The sequence below is a fragment of the Vulpes vulpes genome, chromosome 10 (assembly GCF_048418805.1).
Source record: "Vulpes vulpes isolate BD-2025 chromosome 10, VulVul3, whole genome shotgun sequence".
NCBI classification, from domain to species: Eukaryota; Metazoa; Chordata; class Mammalia; order Carnivora; family Canidae; genus Vulpes; species Vulpes vulpes.
The window spans coordinates 30,203,329-30,222,351 of NC_132789.1; the positions used below are offsets into that span (position 1 = coordinate 30,203,329).

Here is a 19,023-nt window from a genome sequence, read left to right on the forward strand (position 1 = left end):
CCTCTATGCCCAACGTGGGGCTTGAACTCATGACCCCAAGATAAGAGTCAGCCAGGCACCCCTGTTAAGAACTTTAGATATGTTTTTATACATTATGACTTCTGAATCCTGTTTACATTTTACATATCTTAAAAATAAATCAGAGAACCTTTTGAATATACTAAAACTGTGAAACTGTGTACTTTAAAGGGGTGAATTTTATGGCATGTGAATTATATCTCAATACAAAAACATTAAAATAAATCAAGATGAGGAGGCAAAGTCCTAAAACTGAATATAAACAGGGTGAAATGTTAACATAATCACCTTAAAGAAAAAAGGAATGAATGCTAGTCACTTCTGACTTGAGAACTGACTATACCCCATCAGTGGGAAACAGCCTAATACCATAAAGAACTACAAAAAAATCCTAGCATTTACATAATAGCTGTGTTTTTGTTTTTTAAAGATTTTATTTACTAATGAGAGATACAGAGAGAGAGAGAGACAGAGACACAGGCAGAGAGAGAAGGTGATCCCGGACCCAGGATCACACCCTGAGCCAAAGGCAGACATTCAACCGCTAAGCCACCCAGGTGTCCCAGTAGTTGTGTTCTTGATAGTGGTAGAGGGGTAGTAATTCCAAAACTACTAGTATTTTAGGACTGGCCAAATGGATGCATATATACAGGGTATTGGGAACCAGGGGAAAAAAAAATAAAACATGAGATGGGAGGAAGAGAGGAAAAACTTTAAGTTAGAATCAGAGGTACCAATAAATATGAGGTTATTATTTTTAAAAAGGATTCCTATTTCCATCCACTGAAAGAAGTGCCTAGAAACTGTGATGCCCAAATAACTATGAGCACAGCTAACACTTAGAACTTGGCTTCTAGGGGATCCCTGGGTGGCTCAGCAGTTTGATGCCTGCCTTTGGCCTAGGGCGTGATCCTGGAGACCCAGGATCGAGTCCCACATCAGGCTCTCTGCATGGGGCCTGCTTCTCCTTCTGCCTGTGTCTCTGCCTCTCTCTCTCTCTGTTTCTCATGAATAAATAAATAAAATCTTAAAAAAAAATTTTTTTAAACCTTGGCTTCTAAATACCATTTCTCACTGAAAGTAACGGGGCTCTTTAGAGAAATGGTTAGGGGATCCCTGGGCGGCGCAGCAGTTTGGCGCCTGCCTTTGGCCCAGGGCGCAATCCTGGAGACCCAGGATCGAATCCCACATCGGGCTCCCGGTGCATGGAGCCTGCTTCTCTCTCTGCCTGTGTCTCTGCCTCTCTCTCTCTCTCTGACTATCATAAATAATAAAAATTTAAAAAAAAATAGAGAAATGGTTAATTCCAGGTCCGGCGCAGGAAAACTATGATATGAACCTGGAACATTTTACAGTGCCACAAAATAGGAAAGATCTTTATAAAATAATTTATTAAGTGCAGTGCATATGGTAGAATTACAAAATCAGCATTTTTAAACCACCACTATTATAACTGATTCAGACAAGAACCATCAATATAAGCTAAAATAACTGGGTATAAGGTTGCTGGAAAATACCTAGACCTAGACCACCACTCCACAGATAACTCATTCACAGATTACTTTTGTTAAGGGTAGGGGGGACATTTGCCAGATTTTTGTCTGAAATCTGGCAGACATTTCCTTGACCAAGTGATCAAACTTAACATCACCAATAATGGGACAAACTGACCTCATGCCTCTCCAATGGGACACTTTATGACCCGCTTAGATTCACCTGAATCTAATCATGAGCAAACAGACAAGTCCATATTGAAGGACATTCTACAAAACAATTGGCTTGGATACTTTAAATAGGTCAATGCCATGTAAGATCAGTAATAATATATTTTTTAAAAAGCTGGGGACACTTCCAGATTACAGAATAAAGCAAGATGGTGAGAAAATACAGTATATAGTCTTTGAGTAAATCCTAAATTTAAAGACAAAAAAACCTGTAAAAGATATTTTTGGGGGCAATGGAAAAACTTCAAAATAAACTGTAAGATAACAGGACTGTAGTTAAGTTTCTTACACATGAAAAGTGTATTGTAGTTATGGGATTGTTCTTCTTAGAAGACAGATGAAGTATTTAGGAGTAAAATATCATGGTATTACACTCTCAAAAGGTTCAGGAAAAAAAAAACACGAAGAGAAAGCAATAGTTAAGGGTTTGTGAATGCAGATAAAGGCAGTATGAGCATTCACTGTATTACTCATGCACCTTTCGTACAGATTTGAAATTTCTCATATTAAAAGGAGGAGAAGGCAGCTGAAACACCCATATCTCATCCCCTGTATTTGGTGTGCTCAGGCAACCCTGTCCCATCTCACCCCAGCAGAAGACGGGTGACTTATTGATGAGAAGGTCAAACAGGTGGTCTCTTAGTTGGGAGCACCAGTTCAACTGAGAGTCAGGTTCTGTACTTTGTTGGAGGAGGGCAAAATCCCAGCCCCTTTTCCCCCACTGGGATCCCAGAACCCCAGCCTCTGGGCAGAATGGAACATTCCTCCAAGGAAAAATCCGGCCAGCCCAAGAAAAAAGTCCCAAAGGAGAGGAGACTCTCCATGAAACAGTCCAGCTGGTTCACTGTCTAGGGAAGCCCACAAGCAGAGAGCTTCCAGTCCCTCTGCTACACATAGAAGGCAGGCAAGGCCAACTTCCCTCCAAGGAGACCCTGCAAACGAAAGACACCAACTTACAAGAGGAAACAATACAAAAAGAATGTATACAGAACGTTCAACAAAAACGTGCCATTAACATACTCAAAGTGAGAGACAATATTGTATCCATAAAACAAGAATGGGATACTATTAAAAAGGAACAGAGACACCATTCACCCCCCACCCAAAGAAAAAGCTCTACTAGAAATGTAACATGATGGCAAACATGATAACCTGTTAAAAGATGTGGTGCAAGTAGAGACCTCTTTAAAGTAAAATAAAAAGACAAAGAGATGGAAAACTGGTGACTGAAAAAATTGAAGATCAGTCTAAGAGCTCCAGTTTCTACTAACAGTTCTAGAAAGAGACTAAATAAATGGAAGAGAAAAAAAAAATCTAGTGTTTTCTTTCCCTAAACCAAGAGGCAGAAGTTCCTAAAATGAAAAGATCTGCTGAGTGCCCAGCACAACATATCAAAAGACACTTAAAATTTCTAGAAGAACAAAAACAGGTTTCGTTTAAAGAACCAGAATTATGGCATCAGCAATATTGAAAGTTAATAAAAATGGAGTAAGATCTTCAAAATTGTAAGGGAAACTTATTTTTACCTAGTAATTCTAAATCCAGCTAAATCTAGCATGTGTGAGGGTCAAATAAAGGCATTTTCAAACATGCAAGCAAGGAATCAAAAACTTTTGTCTTCCGTGTTCCTTTTCTGCAGAAGTTAATAAAGAAGGCAGTGTTTTGGAATAAACCAAATCAGGAAACCAAAAAACAGAGGATCTAACATGGCACGTGGCAGGGGTGGGGAGGGGAGGGGGACACACAAGCGGACAGACATGAGGGAAAAATCTGATTCTCCCATGCTGATGGGGACAGGAGAACTCAAGAGGGCAGTTGAGAAGGTGGGCAGCAGGCCCTGCCAGCAACTCAGCCAGACAGATGAAGTCAAGGGGCTCCAGGAAAGGAGATTCCAAAATCAATCGCTGTCAGAATAACATGATAGATCTACAACTGAGGGGAAATCAGGAAAGAGATCCATCCTGCTAAGGACATTTTTTTTTAATGTAAATGTATAGCCACTTTGGGAAACAATTTGGGAATTTCTTAAAAAGTGAAATATACGGGACACCTGGGTGGCTCAGCTGTTGAGCACCTGGCTTCAGCCCAGGGCATGATCCTGAAGTCCCGGGATGGAGTCCCACATCAGGCTCCCGGCATGGAGCTTGCTTCTCCCTCTGCCTGTGTCTCTGCCTCTATGTGTCTCTCATGAATAAATAAATACAAATCTTTAAAAAAAAAAAAGTGAAACATAAATTTATAACAAATCCAGAAATCCCATCCCTGTTTTTGTCCAAGAGCAATGAAAGCATATGTCCCCTGAAAATTCATACACTAATGTTCATAGGAGCTTTACTCTCAGAGTGGAAGCAACTTAAATGCTCATCAAAGTGAAAGTATAAACAAAGCATGGCATTATCCATAGAATGGAAAATTTGGTGTGGAAAGGAACTACTGACACAGGCAGCAAACAGATGAACCTCAAAAACAGGATGCCAAGCAAAAGAAGTCAGACACAAAAGAAGGTATACAGTAGGATTCACTTTATAGGAAATGTCCAGACACATTCTGGGTCTAAAAGACACAGAAAATAGATTAGTGGTTGCTTGGTACTGGGGGAGGAAACAAGGAATAACCACAAATGGACTTGGGGATCTCTGGGGGCAGTGGAAATGATCTAAAGTTCACTGTGATGATAGATGCACAACTCTATGAATTTCACAAAAATCACAGACTTGTATGCTTTTAAAAATGATGAATTTTATGGTACATAAATTATATCTCAATCAAAGTGTTAAACCGGAAGTCTAACAGAAGACAAATAAAATTTTTCTTTTTTTAAAAAAATATTTTACTTATTTATTCATGAGAGACACACAGAGAGAGAGAGACATAGGCAGAGGGAGAAGCAGGCTCCCCACAAGGGAGTCCGATGTAGGACTCAATCCCAGGACCCCGGGATCACACCCTGAGCCACCCAGGCATCCCTAAAACATTTTCTTTAAAGTACATGCACAAGTTTTTATTTTATTTTATTTTTTAAATTTATTTATTTATGAGAGAGAGAGAGAGAGAGAGAGAGAGAGAGGCAGAGACACAGGAGAAGGGAGAAGCAGGCTCCATGCAGGGAGTCAGACGTGGGACTCAATCCCAGGACTCCAGGATCGCGCCCGGGCCAAAGGCAGGCGCTAAACCGCTGAGCCACCCAGGGATCCCCAAGTTTTTTTTTTAAAGGTAAACAAAAAGAAAACTACATGGATGGACCTTGAAAATATTATGCTAATTAAAAGCCAACACAAAATACCACATATTGTATGACTCCATTTCTATGAAATGTGCAGAAGAGTCCAATCCAGAGACACAAGTAGGTAAGTGGTTGCCAAGGGCTAAGGCTTGAGAGAAAGTGGGAGAGTGCCTGCTGATGGGTACAGGGTTTTATTCTGGGGTGATAAAAATGTTCTATAGTAGAGGTGATAGTTCTGAAAATATTCTAAAAGCCACCAAAAAACATTTAATGGGCAAATTCTATGATATGTGAATTATATTTCAATAAAGTCATCAAACAGATGATGGTGACAATGTTCAACTCTGGGGTAAAAACAAAATGTTTCACCAGGAAAAAGGAAATGGAATCATCCTCCATGCCCAGCCAAGAGCAGCACTGACAGGGAGCAAGAACTCTGGGAATGAGGAGATGAAGGGGGACGTATCAGCCACCTTGTTCAAAGAAAATCAATAAAGCATGCCCAAAACCATGGAATTTTGAGACCCACAAATAAATACTAAGTAAAATCAATAGCTAAAGTAATCTCAAGTATTTGCTTCTGAGAAGTGGGAATGGGAAGGGGTATCAGGGTTGCTATTTTTAAAATAAAAAGTCTTATAGAACTATTTGAATATTCAGATGCTGTGTACAAGTAACTTGAATAAACCTCCAACTAAAATTTTGATTTAGACGATTAAAATCAGCTCCACTTCAGATCCAGATGGCCTTGCCCCACTGTTTCACTACGGTGTGCTGCTCCTGAGCATCTCATGTTATTCTGATTCTTGATCTTTTCACCAGGACCTGTGCTCTCCCTCTTTGGATATGTGGTGTTCACTCTATTCCTGACATGCTGTAAGTACACAAGGTAGATCTTGTCTTTTTTTTTTTTTTTAAGATTTTATTTATTTATTCATGAGAGATAGAGAGAGGCAGACACAGAGGGAGAGGCAGACTCCCTGTGGGGAACCCAATGTGAGACTCGATCCCTGGACCCCAGGGATCATGCCCTGAGCCGAAGGAAGACGTTCAACCACCGAGTCATCCAGGCATGCCCTTGTCTAAGCCTTTTAAAAATTATTGTGCCCTCCTCACCTCAAAGCTATATGACTAATTCCCTCTACTTCTGTATTTTATTTTCTTTAAAAGAACTCTTATGGGAAGCAGGGGGGTGAGGCGCTGGCCGGCTCAGTTGGTTAACCATCCAAATCTTGGTTTTAGCTCAGGATATAATCTCAGGGCTTTGAGATTGAGCCCAGTGTCTGGTTGCCTGCTCAGCATGGAGTCTGCTTGTTCCTCTCCCTCTACTCCTCCCCATGCTTGTGTGCGTGCATGCTCTCTCTCTCTCTCTCTCTCTCTCTCTCTCTCTCCCCCCAATAAATAAAAAAAATTTTTTTTTAAAAACCACCACCACCAACAACAACAACCTGGGGCTGCCCAGGTGGCTCAGCGCTTTAGCACTGCCTTCAGCCCAGGGCATGATGCTGGAGACCTGGGATCGAGTCCCACGTCAGGCTCCCGACTTGGAGCCTGCTTCTCCCTCTGCCTGTGTCTCTGCCTCTCTCTTTCTTTCTCTGTGCCTCTCATGAATAAATAAATAAAATCTTAAAAAAAAAAAAAAAAAAAAAAAAACCTCTTACTTGGCCACCTGGGTGGTTCAGTTGGTAGAGCATGCAACTTTTCTTTTTCTTTAGAAAGAGAACACGTGCACACAAGCAGGGATGGGGAGAGGCAGAGGGAGAGAACCTTAAACAGGCTCCACACCCAGGATGGAGGTCAACTCGGGGCTCAATTTCACACACCCCCAGATCATGATCTGAGCCAAAATCAAGAGTTGACGCTTAACCGAGCCATGCAAGCACCCCAAGCATGCAACTCTTGATCTCAGGGTTGTGAATTTGAGCCCCACATTAGGTACAGAAATTACTTAAAAATAAAATCATGGGGCACCTGGGTGGCTCAGTTGGTTAAATATCTGCCTTTGGCTCAGGTCATGATCCAGGATCCTAGGATTGAGTCCTACATTGGGCTCCCTGCTCAGTGGGAGTCTGCTTCTCTCTCTCCCTCTGCCCCCTCACGCCCTACTTGTGTTCTTGCTCTCAAATAAATAAACACAATCTTTGATAAATTAACTATTTTTAAAAATTAGAGGGGGCTGGTGGCTCAGTCAGTTAGCCATGAGTCTTGATTTCTGCTGGGGTGGTGATCTCAAGGTCATGAGATCAAGCCCACCTTAGGCTCTACACTCAGCAGGGAGTTTGCTTGGGATTCTCTTTCTCCCTCTGCCTCTCCTCCTGCTCTCTCTCTCAAATAAATCTAAAAAAATAAAAAGAACTTTTACTAATCAGATATTGGATTTTCTGGACTTTTTTTTAATGGATAAGAGCTCCTTCTTGCTCAATTGTTCCTTTTCACAGCATTCTGTTCATGTTCAAAAAATAGACCATCTGAATATGTATATATTTTTCATTGCAGGAAAACACATAAAATTTTAACCATTTTTAATTAAGGACATGGGTCAAAGACCCTGCTTTCAATTCTTTTGAGTATATATGCAGAAGTGGAATTACTGGATCCTATGGTAGTTCTATTTTTAATTTTTCGAGGAACCACAATATTGTTTTCCACAGTGACTGCACTATTTCACATTCTTACCAATTGTGCAAAAGCAATCCAACGTCTCCAGGTCCCCACCATCATCTCTACATCAGCAATTGTTTTGATAGCAGCCATCCTAATTGTTGTTAAGGTAGTGTCTTGTGGTGGTTTTGATTTGCACTTTCCTAATGATTAGTGATATTGAGTACATTTTCATGTACTTGGCCATTTGTATATCTTCTCTGGAGAAATGCCAAGTCCTATGCCAATTTTTTAATCAGATGTTTTGTTGTTGTTGAGTTGTAGCTGATACATATATATATTCATTCTGAATATTAGTCCTTCATCAGATATATAATTTGCAAATATTTTCTCCCAATCCTTAGGCTGCCTTTTTATCTGTTGAATGTCTTCCTTTAATGCAGTTTTAAATTTTGACGTAGCTCAATTTATATTTTTTCTTTGTTGTTTGTTATGGGTGCCACGTGTAAGAGATCTTTGCCAGCCCAACGTCATAAAACTTTTCTCCTATGAGTTTTACAGTTTTAGCTCTTTAGCTCTTCAGTCTTTTGAACCACATCAAATTAATTTTTGCACACTAAGTGAAGTAATTAATTTTTGCATGTGGCTGACCATTTTTCCCAGCACCAATTTTTGAGAATACTGCTCTTCCGTCACCCATTGAACAATAATACCCCTGTGGAAAATTGATCATACATATGAAGGTTTATTTCTGGGTTCTCTATTCTATTCCATTGGCTTATGTATCTTTCTTTACACCAGATCCACACTGTCTTGATTATTGTAGCTTTGTAGCAAGTTTTAAATTTTTTTTAAAATTTATTTATTTATGATAGTCACAGAGAGGGGGGGGGGGCGCAGAGACACAGGCAGAGGGAGAAGCAGGCTCCATGCACCGGGAGCCCGATGTGGGATTTGATCCCAGGTCTCCAGGATCGCGCCCTGGGCCAAAGGCAGGTACCAAACTGCTGCGCCACCCAGGGATCCCTGTAGCAAGTTTTAAAATCAGAGTATGATGGGACGCCTCGGTGGCTCAGTGGCTGACCATCTGCCTCTGGCTCAGGGCGTGATCCCAGGATCCAGGATCTACTCCGCATTGGGCTCCTTGCGGGGAATCTGCTTCTCCCTCTGCTTGTATCTCTGCCTCTCTCTCTGTGTCTCTCATGAATAAATGGGTAGAGTCTTCAAATATATATATATATAAAATATATAATCAGAGTATGAGATTTCCAACTTTGTTCTTTTCCAAGAATGTTTTGGCCAAATGAATTTTAGAATGGAGTTTCCTATTTTGACAAAAATGGTTTCTGGCATTTTTATAGGGATTGTATTATATCTGTAGATTGCTTGGGTAGTACTGATGGCTTTCTAAATCTTCCAGTCTGCAAACATAGGAGGTCTTTCCATTTACCTGTATCTTCTTTAAATCCTTTCAGCAGTGTTTTATAGTTTTCAGTGTACTAGAGTCTTTCACTTCCTTAAATTTATTCCTAAGCGTTTTATACTTTTTGATGCTATTGTAAACCTTCATTTCCTTCTTGGTTTGTTCACTGTTAGTGTATAGAAACATAAATGATTTTTGTGTGTTGATTTCGTGTCCTTAAACTTGGCTGAAATTTTTTTAGTTCCAATAGTTGTGTGTGTGTAATCTTTAGGATTTTCTACATATATCATACTACCTGTGAACAGAGGTAATTTTACTTCTTCCTTCCCAATTCTGATGCCTTTATTTTCTGGTCTAATTGCTTTGGCTAGAACTAATTTCCAATACCATGTTGAACAGAAGTGGTGGAATCCTTGTCCTGTTCTTGATCTTAGAGGAAAAGCTTTCAGTCTTAACCACTGAGTAGGATGTCAGCTGTAGGTATGTCATATATAGTCTTTATTATTTCCAGGTAGTTCCCTTCTATTCCTAGCTTGTTGAGTATTTTTATCATGAAAGAGTGGTTAATTTTGCCAAATACTTTTTCTGTATTGAGATGAACATGTGGTTTCCTCCCCTACATTCTGTTACTGTGGTTGGTGTATTACACTGAGTTAGTTTGTTGAACCATCCTTGCATTCCAAGAGTAAATCCATTTGGTTATAGTATATAATCATCTTAATGTGCTGTTAAATTTTGTTTGCTAGTACTTTGCTAAGAATTTTTGCATCAAAGTTCATGGGATATTGATCTGTAATTTTCTTCTGGAAGCTTGTTGCTGGGAATTTTCTATTTCATCTAGGTCATCCAATTTGTTGGCATACAATTCTTCAGAGTACTCTCATAATCCTTTTTATTTCTGTAAAATTGGTAATGTCCTAACTTCCATTTCTTCTTTCAGTTATTTGGGTGTTCTCTCTTTAGTCATTCTAGCTAAAGGTTTGTCAATTTTGTCTATCCACAGATTTTCCTTCTGTTGTTTTTCTATAATTTATCTCTGTTCTAACCTTTATTTTCTTGCTTCTGCTAGCTTTGGGTTTAGTTCATTCTTCTTTGCCTAGTTCCTTAATGCTTAAAGTCAAGTTGACGACTTGGGATCTTTTTTTTTTTTTTTTTTTAAGACTTTATCTATTTATTCATGAGAGAGAGAGAGGAAGAGACACAGGCAGAGAGAAAAGCAGGCTCTATGCAGGGAGCCCAATGTGGAACTTGATGCCGGGACCCCAGAATCATGCCCTGGGCCTAGGGCAGGCACTCAACCACTGAGCCACCCACACATCCCTCTTTTTTTTAACATAACATTTACAGCTATATGTTTCCCTAGCACTGTTTTCATTGCATCCCATTAGTTCTGCTATGTTGTGTTTCCATTTTCATTAGTCTTGATATTTTCTAGTTTCCTTTGTGACTTCTTTTTGACATTGACTATTTAAGAGTATGTTATTGAATTTCCACGTATTTGTGAATTTTCCCATTTTCCTTCAACTGTTGATTTCTAGTTTTATTCCATTGTAATTGGAAAACATACATTGTATAATTTCAATCTTCTAAATTTAATGACTTCTTTTGTGGCCTAACACACATTCTTTCCTGGAGAATATGATTATGTGCACTGGAGGAAAAAAAAAATGTATTCTGCTATTGTTGATAGCTATTGTGATCCTCTAAGTCCCCGAGGCTCTACTGACTTTTCTTTGTTCATCTGTTCCAAAGACTCAATAACTTCAAATGTTCTCTAAGTTCACTTAGTCTTTCTTCTGACCAGTGGAGGCTACTATCCAAACACTTCTGGTTGATTTTTCAATTCAATTACAGTATTTGTTTTTCTTTATAATTTCTTTCTCTTTGTTGGTGTTCTCATTTTGTTCATATACTGTTACCCTGATTTCCTTTAGTTGTCTGTTTTCCTTTAGCTCTCTGAGCACATTTAAGACAGTTTTAAAACATCTTTCTAATACGTTCAATGTCTGCTTCCTCAAAGATAGTTTCTGACACTTTATCTTATTCCTTTAAATGGGCCATGTTTTCCTGTTCCTTTGTATGCCTTGTGATTTTGTTGTTGACAATTAATCATCTGAATAAACAGCCACCTTCCCCCATCTTTGTGGACTGGTTCTGTGTTGAAGAGATTCACTAGTTAGCAGAGTTTGTTCTGAGCCTTGGGACCACTGTGGGGGCAAAGGCTTAAGGTCTTCTCAAGTCTTTTTTTGTACTAAGTCTGATATTTGACCTGTACTTTACACTTGTAGTCCATTCTTGTTCAAAATGGCCACATTTCAAGTGCTCAATAGCCACATGTGACTCATGGCTACTATACAGGGCAGTGTTGTCTACAAAATAAAGTTCATGCCTGCTGCTGGGAGAAAGACTCATTTAGCTACATGCAGTGAGGAAGGCAGACAGGTGGTGGACGAGAATCCCACCAACCCACAATCCATTCCCATGCAACATGCCCACCAGCCTTAGTATTTAGAGCACCAAGCCTTTCAGTGGTACTGCTTGTCAAACCGGCTCATTTCCTAATCATCTCTCTCTAAAGCAGGTTCACACTTACAGTTTCTCTGGTATGCTAAGTTTACTCTCCTCCCACTGGCTTTTCTTGAAGGAAAACAAAAAGCCTACATAATATCTGACATATTTGAAAGAACATATGTAAGAAATAAAGCCTAATAATAAAACATAGTTGTGAGTCCTCCACCCCAATCCCCACCCTACTTCAGAACCCAAACATCAGCCGTAGGGTTGTTTCTCCTGGTCTTATTCCTCTGTATCCCCAACAGGGAGGAACTAGGAGACCAAATTTTGTGTATCATCATTTTGTCTTTTTTTAGTTTAACACACATGTATGTACCTACACATAAAACAAGGGTCAGGGCAGCCCCAGTGGCACAAGGGTTTAGTGCCACCTGCGGCCCAGGGCGTGATCCTGGAGACCCTGGATCGAGTCCCACGTCAGGCTCTCTGCATGGAGCCTGCTTCTGCCTCTGCCTGTGTCTCTGCCTCTCTCTCTGTGTCTCTATGAATAAATAAATAAAATCTTTAAAAAGAAAAAAAACAAGGGTCACTTTTGCTTGTCTTTATTGTGCTGTATATACTTTTTGGCTATTTGCCTTTGTCACCTACATGCTGCCTTTAAGATCCACTGATGTTTTGCAAGAACCTACTATTCACTCACTGTTGTCGATCCATAATATGCCATCATGTGAACATAAACTTCTGGGTTGTTTCCAAGATGTTTATTAGCATGATGAGTGCTGCAAGAATTTCTCTAGGATTCCCCCAAACACAAATCTTGGATCACAGAATATGAGAATGAGAATGTTCAACTTTACAAGTTAATGCCAGTTTTCCAAAGCAGGTGCACCAATTATCCTCCTCACCAGCAGCAGATAAGATTTCCAAGTCACTCACATCCTCTTCAACACTTGGTTTTATCAGATATCTTAATTTTGCCAATCTAAACAACAGTAAAGTGGAATCTCACCATTGCCTTGGAATACTAATGAGGTTGAGTATCTTTTTATATGTTTAACCACTGTTCTTTTTTTTTTTTTTTTTTTTTTAACCACTGTTCTTATTAATTTTTTTGTGACATGCCTTGTTTCTTTTGTTCATGTGTAGGAGTTCTTCATATATGCTGAACTATAACCCTTTTTTAAAAATTTTTTTTAATTTATTTATGATAGTCACACACAGAGAGAGAGAGAGAGGCAGAGACACAGGCAGAGGGAGAAGCAGGCTCCATGCCGGAAGCCCGACGTGGGATTCGATCCCGGGTCTCCAGGATCGCGCCCTGGGCCAAAGGCAGGCGCTAAACCGCTGCGCCACCCAGGGATCCCGAACTATAACCCTTTACGGGCTATACATGTTGTAAAAATATTTCCACTATGTGGCTTGGCTATTCACATTCTTTATAAGTACCTTTTGATAAAGGGAAGATCTTAATTTTAATCTAGTAAACTAGTTATTTTTATTTTAGAGTGATTTTTTTGGTGACTTGAAAAAAAAAATAAACACTTTCCTATCAAGGTCATAAAGGTATTCTCCTGGATTGTGTTCTACAGTTTTTCTGCAATTAACCTGAAGCTGATTGTTCTGTGTATCACTCCTTCCCAACTGTCACAACACTATGACTGAAGAACCTATCTTCTGCCTAGTGGTATGTATTTGTATTTCTACCTGTGTCATGTACTGTTTCTTGGGTCTGTTCCTTTCTTTTTTTTTTTTTTTTTTAAGGTTTTTATTTATTTATTCATAAGATGCACAGAGAGAGAGGCAGAGACACAGGCAGAGGGAGAAGCAGGCTCTCTGCGGGGAGCCTTTGGCAGACACTCAACCAGGAGTCCCTCTTGGGTCTGTTTCTGGCAGCTTTTCTGTTGCACAGGCCAATCTGTGCTTCGCTGAGCAACAAAAACATAAGCCTTGGGACGCCTGGGTGGCTCAGTGGTTGAACATCTGCCTTCGGCCCAGGGTATGATTCCGGGATCCTGGGATCGAGTCCCATATCTGGCTCCTGCATGAAGCCTGCTTCTCCCTCTCTCTCTGTGTCTCTCATGGATAAATAAATAAAATCTTTAAAATGAATACAAAAACAAAAAACCATAAGTCTTGAACTGGGTAAGGCAATTGCTCATAGCTTACTCCCCTTCAAAGTGTCATACCATATCAGGACTTTATTCTTCCAAACATCTCAAAACTGACTTGCCACATTTCCCAAAAACCCTCTGGAGATGCACTGACTCCATAGATCAATTTAAGAACACGCCACTTTACCATATTCAGTCTTCCTAGCAAAGAATATCCTGTCTCTACTTATTCAAATGTTCCTTAATACCTCTTAATAAAGTTGTACATTTTTCTCCATTAAAAAATTTTATGTATCTTATGTTAGTCCCCATTTACATAAAAAATGGTCAGAAGAACAGATGTCATGCTAGGTATTTCAAAAACAGTGGAGTTTAATACAGGACATTAAGTACTTTCAGAACAATTGAAGAGGCTAGAGTGTGCACAAAAGTGAGCGAACTCTAGCCTTCCATTTCACTTCTGCAGTTGTAGTCGGAGTCAGAAAGCCGTCCACAGTATAGGAAACTGCAGAAAACCTCTGCTAATCACAGTTGCTCTGCAGCCCCACGAAGGCTGGTCAGAGGAGGCTGTGGAGGCCCCTGTACTCACTCACCTCAATCTAAGCCCAGGCACCCACACCACTGCCAGAGGAGGAAGGAGTCCACCTCCCTTCTACCTTCCAAACTTCATGGCAAGGATCTCCTGGGCTAAACGAGGCCAAAGCCCGCTGCCAGGGGGTTCTGAATGAGACAGCTCCAGCCTTCCAGCCCCTGAAATGCAGGCAATGTATTGAATGCCCTGACTATATCTAGTACACCATCCATTTCCTATATTCCAAAAACATGCTGAAATTACTGGTCTGTTTCATCTTCTCCCATTTGCTATCTTTTATACTCTTTTACCATGCCTTTATATCTTTTATGCTCTTTTACTGTAATTTTAGCAGGCTTTCAGCAGGACAATGCCATAATCTTGTATGGTCCCTCCAAAAATCCTGAAGCCCATATTCAAAAACATGACAAAGCATGGCCAGGGCTATCCACAAATTAGTTAAACTCTCCATATGCAGGAAGGCAATGGTAAAGGTAGTTATCAGCTAACTCCCTGTCCACACACAAAGGCTTTTCTTCTTTTTTTGGAAGGGGGGAATGTTAACAAGGATTTGATATATCCATGATGCCTTTTAAAAATTAATTTAAAAAAGTAAACAAGAAAATATGACATTTCAGCAACTATTGATTGATTCAGGGAAGTGAGAAACAATATTACATTATTCTTTGTATATTTTGATAACACATTTCTCAGAATCCCAACTTTAAGAACAATCAGAAATGAAAGTTTATCACCCACCTGCCTCCTGATGTGGCACTACACCATGGGACAGAAACAGTACCAAACACAAGGGGAAGCCAGGAATGAGCCAGGAGGTCCGACAGCACCTCAGCCCTCCCACCCCACTCCTCAAATCCTCCCTGGCCTATCAGGGATCCATGAGCTTCCACACATGGCCATGGTCATCATGCCCTCAGTGGCTAGGGCCTGGAGTACACTATCCACTCAGAACTCTGGGCTCCTGTTGGAAAGACTTTATTTCTCTGTCTGGGGAGAAAATATAGCAACTTCTGTAATCTCAAATCAACACTTGTGCTAGGCAGACTTGTGACCCTCTGTGCCAGACCATGTGACCCAAAAGAGAAATCAAATCTAGTCCCTGCCTTTATCAGGTTCCTGTCTTTTTATCAAGTCCACAGGAGATGGAGAGATGAACTAGATGAACTAGAGTGCCTACCATTGTTTTCAGTATATATCTACAGAACAGTTACATACAATCTTAAAAGCTAAGCCAAAAGGCACTTTGAGAGCAGCAAATAAGTTGTGCTTCCACTTTAAAGGAAGCCAAGAGTCTTTTGGTTTGTTCAGAATATTCTCTAGAAAGCTGGATATGAAGCCTCATCTCATTAAGTCTGACCCAGCAAAGCTCCCAGTCACAACCACTGGTCCTCAACAGCTGACAGAACATGGAGCATCAGCATCCCAAGCACTGGATAGTTTATGTTCTCTGGGCTGTGACCTAAGGAAGGAGCAGGTGGGCTCCCAGACACAGCTCCCAGAACCTTCTGTCCAGCTACCACCATTCAAATTCATTTGGAAAGGCAAGCATGTCAACCAGAGACATGCACAATCCAATGAATAGGCTCAAGGGAAAACTGGGATTTCCTCTAAAGGCTGTCTTTTCAGGCAAACTATCTGACCAGACCACCTTTGTTCCTTATTTTGGAACACCTTTCAAAAAACCATCCTAAGCTCAAATGTCACCTTGTATTTGATACCGGACCTGATCCTATGGTTTGAGTTAGCTGGTTTTTCTTCAGTACCTGACCTACAGGAATTACAACATTCCTTTCATTTTCTGAATGTTAAAAAGGGACTTCCATTCTAGGTCAGGCCATGCTTAGAAAGAGGACAGGTCTGTCTTCAGAGAACTCACAGTCTGGAAGGAGAGATCAAACATGGGCACAGGTAATGGTGAGAATTACCAGTGGCTCTAGATGCTGTCAGAGAGAGGGAATAGGTGCTGGAAGAAGCCAATCTCCACCCAGAGGGCCCAGAGATGCCATCTTGCTGTGGTATTATCTGAGTCAAGCCTTGAAGGACAAGCAGGATCTGTCCACATGGAAACAGAACAAAAGGATCCCAGAAAAAGAGAAAGGCATGAATGAGGCATGTGGCTAGAAAATTCTTCATGGGTGGGCACAGGAAACAGCCCAGATGAACCACTAAAGGGAAAATAGCAGTAAATCAGGTTGGCAAAGTAGAACCAAACCAGAATGTTAAGAAATTTAAATGCCAGGCTGAAGAGTTATATTAGATTGGAGGTTCTCAAGGTAGAATAAGACACATCTTCTTAGGGGCTTTATTGGTACTACCTGGGTCCCACACATATGCATGATGGGATGCATGATGGATGCAGGGATACCAGGGATGTAGTGAACACCATTACTCTTGGGGTGTGTTATACTCCCTGAGGATGCTAGGGCAGAAACCAAGTAGAGAACCAACAATTTAGACTTTCTGTGGCATTGGCACATATCTTGAGGAGCCCATGTGTTGTCAGGAGAAAACTTCCAAATGAAAAAATACAAGGGACTAAGTGAACAGGATGCATTTGGCAAAGCCAAAGCCAGTCTGAACAACCCATGTCAGGATTGTAGCCAGGTCTCAAAAGGCACCCAAAGCCAGGCAAGGAGGAGGCAAGAGGGCACCATGCTTCATGGGCACTGCTCTTGGGCCAGCATGCCTCCCAAAATGTGGTGTCCCTAGCATCCCTCTTGCCTGACCTTGCCACCTTGTAAGTTCTGGGATCTGCCTGTGTTGGGATTTATTTTTAAAGAGATAGGAAGAGAAAGAGAGAAGGGAAGGGGTCAGCTCAACATAAGCTTCCAGTGAGTGGATAGAGCACAGGCTACAGCCGATGCCACCCCACCCCCACCACTTGGAAGCACAATCAATGCAGCTGTGATGGAGAGGCAGGGCGTCGGGTGGCCGCCTGCCTGACACACTCACCTGGACAGTCGGCTTCGTCGCTCTCATCCTCACAAGTCACCCAGCCGTCACACTGCCAGGGCAGGGGGATGCACTGGATGGCGCCGCTGCGACAGGCAAACTGCCCAGGGTTGCACCGCAGCTCTGTGGAACCAAAGGGCAAGAGGCCATTGAGAAGCGGCAGCAGCAGTGGAGACCTGGGACAGCCAGGCCTACCGTTGCCTGGTCCTGCCTCCGCGGCCAGGAGCTCAGCCCAGGAGCTCAGCCCACCTCCTCAGGGGCCTGCACACAGGCCCCAAGGGGAAGCCAAGAGCTGTGCCCACAGGTACACGAGTCCCCAGAGCAATGCACCCCCAGACATGGATCTTTATGTGCCACACCTCAGACACACACCTGACACATTTCTGCTCTGAGTGGGACTCTGTGCTAGACTACAAAGGTCACAAGAGGGCACACCTCTCACCTCCGGAGGGATTCTGGGTCAACAAGGAAGACACACACACACACACACACACACACACACACACACACACACACATTTCTGACCAAGAGCAAATCAGGAGGGCACAAGAACAGTAGTGCTCAAAAAGCATGAAGGAAGGAGAAACTGCGAACAGTAGTGCTCAAAAAGCATGAAGGAAGGAGAAACTGCCTGCACCTGAGGGGCTCCAGAATCCTTAAAGAAGGTGGGATGTAAACAGGGCTCCCAAGGCAGGTTTCAAAAGACTTACATAATGTAATAGGAAGAGAGAAAATATTCCAGAAAAAGTAAGGCTTACAGAAATATCAAGGCAGGAAAACTTGCGAAATAGACTGTGTGTGAGCTGACAGGGAGTCACTGGAGGTACGATCAGAAATAGGAAAAGGGTCAGACTATGGAGGCTTTGAGTGTAAAATAATTCTGACCTTTACTGGGAATGTTATAGGAAGCCAGAGGTTATTCAGTCAGTAAGTTACATGACGAGATCTATGTTTTAAGCAAGGTAGAACTGGCAATGGTTTCTGGAAGCAACTGTAATAGAAGGAAACACACAAAAATATCAACTCAGTAAAGTGAGGACTTGAACTGAGGCAGGGGATGGCAAACTACAGCCCTCAGGCCAACTCTTGCCCTTCCCACTTGGTTTTTGTTTTTAAAGATTTTATTTATTTATTCATGAGACACACACACACAGAGAGGCAGAGACACAGGCAGAGGAAGAAGCAGGCTCCCTGTAGGTAGCCTGATGTGGAACTTGATCCCAGTACCCTGAGCTGGAGGCAGACGCTCGACCACTCAGGCGTCCCATTCTATTTGTTTTTTAAATAAAGTTTTATTGGAACACAGCCACAAATACGTATTGTCTGTGGCTGCTTTTAAGCTACAACAGCAGAGTTGAGACTGACGACTAAGAGAGATTAAATTACCTACACAGGCAAAAACATTTACTCCAGTCCTACAAACCAGACTTGTGAAGTGAGGTGACAGCTGCTACATAGGCAAACATACTGCACACCATCCTGAAAACACAGGAAGATGAAACAAACAGAGCTCTCTTACTGTGGTGCTGCTCCCTCTGCGGTCTTCCTTGTCCTAGAATCATTCCACTGAAATCTAGGAAGAAAAAGAAACTATTCCCATCCCTGAGTCCTGTCCCATCATTGGCCTACGTAACCAGGGCCAATCATCACTCTAATTAACCAAGGAAGATGAACCCACCAAACCAGGTTGGACACGGAAGCTAGGCCTGAGCCCTCCCCTCACCACCACCCCTGGATGGTCATGCAGGGCATCAAGTACCAGTGTGCATATTCATTAGAGAGCCTCTTCAGAGTGCTCTGCAAGGAGGGACAACCCATATCCCCACCAAGGTCAGGCAGACGTCTGAGAGTCTTCCACTCTGAGG

The 19,023-nt window shown here is 41.6% G+C and overlaps 1 protein-coding gene across 9 annotated transcripts in view; it reads right to left on the bottom strand.

The window, feature by feature from the left end:
- DGCR2 (DiGeorge syndrome critical region gene 2) overlaps positions 1-19,023 on the bottom strand; it is a 99,336-nt gene that overhangs the window by 42,232 nt on the left and 38,081 nt on the right. For 5 of the 9 annotated variants that reach the window (XM_072723465.1, XM_072723464.1, XM_072723466.1 and 2 more), the window contains one exon: positions 17,159-17,281. The exons of 2 other annotated variants lie outside the window; for them this stretch is intronic. In XM_072723465.1, the coding sequence (XP_072579566.1) occupies positions 17,159-17,281 (123 nt within the window). Of the gene's footprint in view, positions 1-17,158; positions 17,282-18,677; positions 18,736-19,023 lie in introns of those variants that run through there. 2 more of the 9 variants (XM_072723463.1, XM_072723462.1) reach the window with 1 other exon arrangement.